Source organism: Pecten maximus, chromosome 11 (genome assembly GCF_902652985.1).
Source record: "Pecten maximus chromosome 11, xPecMax1.1, whole genome shotgun sequence".
NCBI lineage: Eukaryota > Metazoa > Mollusca > Bivalvia > Pectinida > Pectinidae > Pecten > Pecten maximus.
In genome coordinates this window covers 4,014,787-4,025,317 of record NC_047025.1, presented here as the reverse complement: position 1 = coordinate 4,025,317, position 10,531 = coordinate 4,014,787, and the positions used below count along the sequence as shown (strand labels likewise).

At 36.1% G+C, this 10,531-nt stretch overlaps 1 protein-coding gene across 1 annotated transcript in view; it reads left to right on the top strand.

Moving 5' to 3' along the window:
* The first annotated feature begins 2,572 nt into the window (after positions 1–2,572).
* The window catches only part of LOC117337613 (ankyrin and armadillo repeat-containing protein-like), a 31,080-nt gene continuing 23,121 nt past the window's right edge, over positions 2,573–10,531 (top strand). The window contains exons 1-2 of the mRNA XM_033898677.1: positions 2,573–2,771; positions 6,280–7,921. Of these exons, the coding sequence (XP_033754568.1) occupies positions 6,337–7,921 (1,585 nt within the window). The 5' untranslated portion in view covers positions 2,573–2,771; positions 6,280–6,336. The remainder of the gene's footprint in view (positions 2,772–6,279; positions 7,922–10,531) is intronic.

The following is a 10,531-nucleotide window of genomic DNA, read 5'->3' as shown; positions in this document are numbered from 1 at the left end:
TTAAACCATTCGGTTCATCAGTACAGTGCATATATATATATATATATACAGTGCAAACAAAAAACGACACAAACTATATACAGACACAACACTCACAACATATATAGTGTAAAGAGACATTTCATATTACAATTACCTACAATTACATCTATTATATATATCATATTACAGCTATTATTCTCACATCACATTCCAGTGTTACTCCTTGAGTACCTCCTTCAGTACCTCCTTCAATACGAGGAGCACAACTTATCAATCAGCCCTTGTATGGAGGAATTGTGGCGGCTTATACCGTCTAGTCGTGAAGTACAGGTATAGGGTTTCCATACAGGCCCCCGTTATTGTGAAGATACAATTAAATTTTCGTAGGGTCTCTTAGGGTTAAACGTTCGACACCAAATACCATGGTATACTTTGAACTGGGGATGTTCTAAGTGTCCCTCTTACGCAAATTAAGAATACTTAAATACTGGTGTAAGCTAATCTCTACAAAAAATTGTATATTAAAGGCATGTTGCGAACACAGGGGCTTGGCACGATTTTCCAAATGATAGTCCATATATATGTATATAGTATATACATATATATATAGACTATCATTTGGAAAATCGTGCCAAGCCCCTGTGGTTGCGAATATACTGTAAGTACAACGATTGTGAGGCGAGTCTGAATTGTAAAAACTCGGATGCAAAAGTCAAACACGAGGTTGGCTCATTAGGTATGATAGACATTTGGGTTTAACATATTATAAATATTTAGTAATTTTATATATTGTACAACAACGTTTGTTAGATAATTTCAAGCAGGAGTTTACGTGAGAATTTGTTTGTTTCTTCGCCAAAATGTGTCTTTACAAAGAACGTTTTAATCGGACACATCAAATCACGCCTAAGTGTACAAACTCATAGAGATTCACTCAAACGTCCAATTTTCATGGAGACACGGTTTATACACAAACTGATAAAATGCCTTAATTACACTGTTTTATTATCGCTATCAAAATATTGACTATTGTTTCCGGCAAAATTCATCTAACTAGCGGATCCGGGGGGAGTCGTGGGGGTCAGACCCCCCCTTTTTCGGACGAGGAATTTTTTTTTTATAGCGCCTTAAAAAAACGTCTATGTCACCCCCCCCCCCCCCCCCCCCCCTCCCCCCTCCCGCTTATCGGAAATCAATGTTATCCCCAAGATTTCATTTTCCGAAAATTTGGCCCCCAGAAAAAGATTTGGCTCGCGCCTATGGCGCTCTCATTACCACTTAATTACTGGACCCCCCCCCCCCCCCCTTTTCAAATTCCGGGATCCGCGCCTGCATGTAACCCTGGTAAATAATAGCCGCAATGTACCGCTCGGCTAGAGAGATCTTCTCTTTAGCTCGATCGGTTGAGTATAAGACTAGTAAGCCAGAGGTCCAGGGTTCGATCCCAAGCGGAGGCAATGGTCTAAATTTAATTAATCATGCGTCCTGTTACATCATTATATCTTAACGATAATAAGTACCTATCATTAGGTACAACGACGTCCTTGATTCGATCGAGGCGAAAGAAATTTCCATGCGTTGGTTTTCTTTCTTTTATTTAGCGAAAGAAAATCAACTATCACCATTGTAACTGCATGTATATAGGAACATGACATAAGCTAATCAGATGTCATCATTGGTAACCGATCGGGAACCGTCGGCACTTTCCGTAAACACGAAAATTATACTTTCTCGTTGAAAATACTTGCTCCTTTACCGAAAGTGCCGACGGTGTCAATCAGCTGTCGTAACACAGTTTACACACGACATTCTAAAATTGATTTCGTTGATAAAAAAATCCCCATGTTTATTTGTTGCCGGTCACATCATTATTCTTAGTGCCTTATTAATGTTATTTCTCACGGCGTTCTACTGCCAATGCTCCAGTTTACAAAGATCAAATTTTCGCTAGTCAGGCATTTCGTTCCTCGATGAAAGGGACACCACTCTGGCAGATTTCTACGAATTACTTTTTAGCGGGAATCATCAGTGGGTGTCAGTTTTTTGACTAACAAGGAAGATAGCCACATTTGCTGTCATCGTGAATGCTTCTTTCGAATTCCAAGACAAGACAGTTCAAAAGCATACACATCTAAGGAAGCGATTTGGTTTGATAGTTTTGTATCCATTATTATAACACCACACCACACATACATTTATGCATGTATGAAATGTTTAACTTTGTTGTTATTCATTCTATATTAAGGTATCCCAGTTCCGAAAATTTCTTTGTCATCCTATGTAAATGGGAAATTAATTGAAGTTTGTTATCTGTAAAGATGTTGTGTTTTACATAAATTGATGTTTATACTAGTATATAGGTCTCTGTTTATACTTATAGTGTGGTTTGGACCATTTTGATCGCTCTGTTGACATTTAAGTTCATTTAGCTTTGTTTAAAAAATAACATCTTACATGAAATCTGGAATCAACATTGTAAAATACCATTTAAAATTCTTTATAGGTTTAATTTACTGACGTGAACATTTAAACTGCCCTAGTATTTCGAGTGACTGTCCCTGGGGAATAAAGCCTTTTACACGATAGGTGTCGCTATACACAGCAGGTGCGCGCTTAGCAACCAATCAGCGGGGAGCTTGCTGGCCTCAATTAACCATAAGCGTGACGAACCAAACTTGTGTGCTCGGGGACCCTGTAAAAAGGATATTTTGTGTATTCGACCCCACTAATGGCGATGGGGGGACACATCTTGGACCTAACAGATGCCTACTCTTCAGCATGCTTCCGTGGTAAGTGCCGACACTGAGAACATTTTAATTACACACCGTTTCTCCCAAACACCATGCAGTGATTTACCGCAAACTTACCTCCCCTGTGTATTCATCGATCTGTCAAAACTTTTTTAGTGACAGTTCTAGTACAGTTTATTTGTTATTTAAAGCCAGCCTGTTTGAATGTCCCCTGTTTTGTATGTTATGTTGTCGTTGTGTTGGCCGGACTGGTCTGATAATAGAACTTAACAATGTGGTACAACGTTTACATGCCATGTGTATGGATTAGCAAATTGTTACACCGTTATTAAAATCTGATATCTCGTTATTTAATTAAATTAAATGCCTTTAGAAACTAATCAAGTCCCTTGATGACTTAGTTAATATGTGTTGTCATATGTATTCGAGTACAGGTTCGGTCATTGATTCTGGCACCCAGTAAAAAACGTTGGCGAACATATACAGATGTTGTATTTTACATAGAGAATGTTTTTTAATACACACGTTTAGACAGTGACAATTTGCCATTTAAAAGTTATTTGATTATATCATAGGAAGTTGTCACCTTCAATTACAAAGTGTGGCTGTAATTTAGATTGAGTAGATATAACTTGAAATGATTTAATTATTAATGTGGTTTAAAATTAATAAGCTTTTTAAGAGATTGGTGATAAATTTTGTTTGAATTATACATCTAAGTGCATTAATATTGACACTTGTTTCAGTTAAATGTCTTTTAAAATTCCTCACTGTTGGTAAGTTATGGAAATTAATTTAAGTCAATAATTGATATGTTGTACAATGTGTATCTTTAATTTGGAATATATACATGTTGCATGTTTAATATAGCAACTAGTTGTGATAATTCGCACTGTGTCATCCGTCCTGCATGATATTATATCTTACCCTGGCTTTGCCTACTACATTGCTTGACGGGGCCGCAGTGGCCTTCCACCTCTGGGTTGCGAGTTCGAAACCTACGTGGGGCAGTTGCCAGATACTGACTGTAGGCCGGTGGTTTTTCTCCGGGTACTCCGGCTTTCCTCCACCTCCAAACCTGGCACGTCCTTAAATGACCCTGGCTGTTAATAGGATGTTAAACAAAAAGAAACCAAACCTACATTGCTTGATAAGTACTGGAATTTCATACATAGAAAACTGGATTCACCTTATTTATGTTTCAAATAATAATTTAAGATCTATACTTTCTTGACATTTAATTTAACATCACGTAGGGGATAGTCTTACTACAATAAGATTATAATATGATACAATGTACACCGTAATTGTAATTCTTGTCTAATTAAGACATCACAAAATATGTTTCTGTTATTTTTTTTGTGTCAGTTATTTGGCCAATGATGTGAAAATGGTATTTCTTAAGGAGACACTTTTTGACTGTTATAAGTTTAGCCCTGATTATCAATAATACTCTGGCAAGAAAAAAAAGATATCTGTTGTCAAAACCTTTTTTTTTTTTTTTACTTAATTCACCTATACCTACCCTTAAACTTTTTCAAACATAGAAAACGCCTTCTAGACATTAATTGGAATGGGGGTAGTAAAAATGATATGATAGGCAAAAGATTTTAGCATTTGCAATGTCCTAGCTATAGTTCATAGTCAAACTTAATTTATGACTGATTCTATTTACAAAAGTTTTTTTTGGAGCAATTATGATCAAACTGATGATGTTTCCTATAAATGAGTGTGTGTGTAATATGTATGGTTACTCAGGTGACTTCTTCATAATAAACTGCAGACATGTATTTGCATGATCTTGATAAACAATCCACAATTTATCAACATCATTTATTGATTTTTCTTAGTTCAAATGAATACAATAGACAATTCAGTAGAAATGTTGTAACAAACAGCGTCAGCTTTCAAATGAATTGGAAACTAATAGTGTTTAAAAAAAAATAGATAAAATCAATTTCTGAATCCATCATAATTTTGGAAACAAAGCATGATACGGTTGACATCAGAATTATAATGACAAAATTGATCAAAAGTCTTCAAATGTTCAAGGTGATTTTGATTAATTGGTTTTTATTGTTTTTTTCACTTTAAAATGGTTAATTTACCATCCAGTTCTTCTAATGGTAAGCTATCACAAAATTTATAATGCTCCTAGGAAAATTCCAGGATCTTACAGTGTGCCCTTGAAAATATTGACATTTTTCAAGCTTAGCCTTTTTATTTCAGTCGTCATCAACATCCCAAAAAATATAATTACTTGGTGTTTAAAAAATCCCAACAGAACGATCAATATTTTACCATTTGATGATCAAGTTCAAAGATCCTTTTTAGCACATTTTTACTCATGAATTTTATATTACCTCCATTTTTGTGAATTAAGTTGAACTTTCAAGATATATACATATATTTATATAAACTATATTGATGACATAGTCACACAGGGTTTCAGTGTGTTCGATCAGAGACATTGTTTGCCAAAGTTTATTTCACCCTTTCATCGTCTGTGAAGTGGGTGAATTTGTCATGACAGAGAATTGGATACACATGTAGTCGGTGAAGTAGATTTTGCTGACAGAATATTTCATGAGTTGAAAAATTCCTTGGTAGATAGATACAATATGTATATGTATTGCATTTCTGCACTCTATGAATGATTCTTGTTTTGATGGGTACATGAGCAGTAAATGATGGTTAGCTTTCTGGTTTGAACTTAAGAACCATATTTATCCTTGAATATGCCCTCAGGATGCCAATATACAAAATGCACAATATCATAAAAAAAGAAGAAGAATAAAGACAGCAACAAAAGAGTGGGTAACTTATTTCAGAAAAATGAAATAATATTTATTTCATATAAATTCTAGCTAACAAATCTGCTAGGATATATGGGCCCGGCTTATAACTTGACATGTGTTCTTATTTTCAGATTAAACACAATATATCAATTTTTGATACTTGGCTTTGAAGTTCCTTTGGATCAAATATATATAAAGAGCAAGAAAAATTGTGGGGATAATATTTTATTATATACCTTAATTGGCCTTAAATGTTGAGGTTTTGGTGCAAATTTAGTTTCAGGATCTCAAAATGGTATCTTTTTTTTAGTTTTGTTTATGTATCTGAAATTTAAATATTTTTACTTCAGTGCAAGATTAAAAGAGTTTAGTCATTTTGATTCATTAAGGTCACTCAAAACCAATTCCTCAATAAGGTTCATACTGCCAACCCTTCGGCAGAGTATCCCCCAAAATTTCACCCCAGACTGTTATTTGGGAATCTACATATTTTCTCAACCAAAGACCATTTTGAAATGAAATAAGCAAAATTTTGTCATTTTGTTTGATTGTTGAACACATTTTCATAATTCTCTCTTGTTGCAAATAAAAAAAAGTTGGGGTTTATAAACCCCCCTGGGTAGGAATTTGTTTTATCATTACTGTTTGAATTTCAATTTGTCCGTGCTATTGTTTATAACTTCCCTTCTTTAAGAAAATTAACAAGGAATTTCAACTGATATTTTATTAAATTTCTTTCACTATTTCAGATGTGATGGGATTTGAAGTTTAGATAATTTTTTGGAGGATACATAAAAACATCAAAAATGGCAGATGAGTTTGATGCGGCTGGATGGGCGCAAATCCACCATGCCGCTCAGCGTGGTTTCACCAAATCCATCACATTTTTCCTGTCGGATGATGCCAGCCTGATGGAGCTGGAAACGACGGATGAACTACACCTCACACCATTCCTGTGTGCGGTAGACGGTGGGAAAGAAGATTCCATTAAACTTTTAATGGAACAAGGGGCCAATGTGGAGGCTTTAAGTGCTTTGAACCATGGTGCTATTGAAATCTGTGCCAACAAGTTCTACATCGAACTTCTGGAATATTTCATGAACCTTGATGACCCACGGATTCCGGTTTGGAAACACCTACTACGGTACGTGTCATCAGAGGCCGATGAGGAGGCGGAAGCCGCAGGGAAATGTCTGCGAACTTTGACCCAGGGAAGTGAGGAAGGAGGTATAAATCCGAACTGGGAGCAGTTCTATAAACACGGAGGAATACCGACTATTGTTAAGGTTGCCAAGGGAAGCAGTATCGCTGATGAGGCAAAGATCCCAGCATTTCAGACTCTGCTAAATGTTATCGAAAAGCATGAAGTGAAGGAGCAAGTTATCAGCTCGGGCGGTGTTCCTACTTTTATCAAACTTCTCAAATCACCATGCAATCATGTTATTCAACTTTCTGCCGAAATTCTCAAAGAAATGGCAACAGAGAAGCAATACGCTGATGTTGAGTCACAGAACAACGCGATTCAGACGCTGGTGAAAGTGATGCAGACAGTTCGTGATGAGGAAGTGCTTGTCCAGGTGTTGGAATGTCTTGGAAATATCGCAGAGGCGAATACAAAATTAAAATCGCAGGTCGGAACATGTCCGGGATGTATTCCAACTATCGTGGGGTTATTTGAAAACCAAAAGGACAGAAACCTTCTTCACTCTCTCGCTCGAGTTGTCGGTAAGATAGCAGATAAGGATGAAGTAAATCAAAACAGCTTCCAGGAAAATGGAGTCACACCTCATATTGTTGTTCTCACTGCGACACGGAATCGTGAGATCCAAGTTTCTGCTGTTGAGGCGATCAGTAAAGTGGCGGACAACAATAAAAAGACACAAAAGGCTATTCTGGCAGATAATGTTCAGGAACACCTTCTCCGACTCCTCAAAAATACACGGGCAAAAATAGTATTAGAAAAAACGGCACTGGCCTTGTGGTCTCTAGCAGGTTCAGACTTTGACATTAGGCGATATATGGCGGAACGAATGGAAGTCAATCTGATGATCGAATTTGTTAACTCATTGTCGGAAAACTTACAGTATATTGGAGCAGAGGGATTGAGTGTTTTAGCTCAAGGTCCTCTGACTTACCAGTCGGAGATTGCACGGCTAAACGGAATCGCTCCGCTTGGCCGGCTGATTCAGAGCAACCAGGAGTATATCATCTTAAGTGTTGTACGATCTATACGACATCTTTGTGTAGGCGTTGCTTATGTCCCACACAAACCCAATCAAAATACCATCCTTCAGTTCCGTGGCATTAAGTACCTCGTGGCTCTCATGGTGCATTCGGAGAATGAGAATATTCAGGTGGAATCGGCTCTCACCCTCGGCTGTGTCTCCATGTGTAAGTATCAAAACACTTTCAAAATAAGGTCTATAAAATTTGTCAGCTTATTGAGTATGTTTGGAAATGACCCTTCCTTGAAATATATAACAAACTTAGTTATGGATATAAAATGTACATGAAGCTTACCATATATATCCTGAAATAATCCCTCTCTCCAGTGTGAAAGTTTATATCGTATTTATCCTAAAATAAACTCCTCTTAAAGTGTAAAAGTTTGGTACCATACTTTTCCTCAAATATTCCCCCTCTCCAGTGTTAAAGTTTAGTACCGTATCTATCCTCAAATAAGTCCCCTCCCAGTATAAAAGTTAAGTAACGTATTCATCCTGAAACAAACTCCTGCTCTCATAGTGTTTAAGTTTTGTACCATATTTATATATCCTCAGCTATACTCCCTTACCTAGTGTAAAAGTGTAATACCGTATTTATCCTCGGATAAACTCCCTTACCTAGTGTAAAAGTTAATACCATACATATCCTCAAATAAGCCCCCTCTCATATAGTGTAAAATTTCAGTATCAAAGTTGGGAGATTGCTATCTGGGCTAAATATTTGAGAACCACTTTAAGCTTACCATTTGAAAATTGATGATTTTGCAAAAATATAAAGAAGGGATTTTGTTGTGAACAGGGACTATTTGCCGATATACATATATAGACATAACATTATCGTTTAAGGTAATATTTTACCGTTTTTTGACATTATAACCATCTTAATTACCCTATTTGTTGATAAATGTCTAAAACTTACAGGTAATATTACGTGACTTTTCATGAAAATTGGAACTTTTCTATTTTTTGGGTCAGATTATCGTAGTCAAATAACCGAAAAATACGACTTTTACAACCCAATTAAACGATTTTTTTAAACATGATTCAAGAGAAAATTGTTTTGGTTTTAGAATTTTTACCCCTATAAACGAAATACCCTATTAAGCGTTACCCGATTAACTGGAATGTACTGTATATATATTATATAAACGAATGTATGGTTTTGCTTGGCCTAAAATTTTCAGTGACCTGTTTCAGCTTCAGTGTTATAACCTTCAGACATGAAACAATTAACTAGAGTACACCTATAAACCAGGGTACAGCGTTAGAGATAATCATTATAAAGTTTACTGTACTGAAACCAATCATCATATTTACTTACATAGGTAGACAGTTGGTCATCGAAACTTCGTTAGGTACCATGGTTGTGGAATAGGTTGTTAGTCGGGGTAATTTGATATTAATGCTCAATATGTATGCAAGAAAACTATGTAATAAAACAGATATGGGGAGTGTGGTTTTACCATTAATAATTCTACCCAGTATTACTGTGTTTATATTTGGGTATATTCCAACTAAGATCATTTTCTACAGTTTTCTTTCTAACTTGATGGTAGAAAAATCAAGAAATTTGAAATATATTCAGGGTGGGGGGAAAATGTCAGCATCATTGGTCCTTTGGGTTCAAAATCACTTCCCCAAAGGTAAAACATATGTGGTCCAATTAAATTAGAAGTCTCACACTAAGAAAAAAGGTAAAAGTTTTGAGATTTTTTTTTCGCTTGGGTTTTTTCTCACCCTTATATTAAATCTTTTTAAAATTGGGTTTAGATTCTTATTATTACATAATACTGATCGAGTGAGTATTTCTTTTTTTTCTTTTTTTTTGAAAATAAAGTGTATCATATAGTTCTGGAAATATTGTGTGTTTTATATATATATATGATTGATAAACAAGATGAAACCCCAACTTCGCTAGCCAAGGGTGTTCAATATGATACTTTCCTTTTCACGATACTCTCCTTTTGAAAAGGAGGGTATCGTATTGAACACCCTTGGCTAGCGAAGTTGGATGAAACCTATGATATTGTCTCTTTATAATTGGTATATATTTGTGAAATGTATGTGTAAGTTTCCTTTAGTCCATACAAGAACATCCATCCCTCAGTCTGATAAAGGATATTTATTACTTCTTTGAGTGACAGGGCATTTGACCTCTTCAATGCTTATGTATGCCTTAATTGTAGTTCCTTTGTCAACACCCCAGTTCTCGTTTAGATTAATGTAGCATTATCTTGACTTGGGCTCAATTTACATCAAGAGTGTTATCGTGAAGCAAATGACTTGATGAAGCTCACTCTTCTGAAACACCTTGTCTTTATTTCTTTTTCGAGGGTTTTCATGTCTTTCAATATTTTGTCCATAATTTGCCATAATTTTATCATTTTTGAGTAAGCAATGTGTTTTTGTTTACATACCGAACTCTTCTGTTTGTTCCTTGAACCTTTGTTTCCCTGTATGTTAAAGGGGCCGCGGTGGCCGAGTAGTTAAGGTGTCCCGACACTTTAACATGCACACTAGCCCTCCACCTCTGGGTTTGCGAGTTCGAAACCTACGTGGGGCAGTTGCCAGGTACTGACTGTAGGCCGGTGGTTTTCCTCCGGGTACTCCGGCTTTCCTCCACCTCCAAAACCTGGCACGTCCTTAATTATAAATGACCCTGGCTGTTAATAGGACATTAAACAAAAACAAACCAAAAAACAAACCAAACCCTGTATATGTTCAGAGAAGGATACATTTGTAGGATTCAATTATTGTTTTACTTGTTGTTATGTAA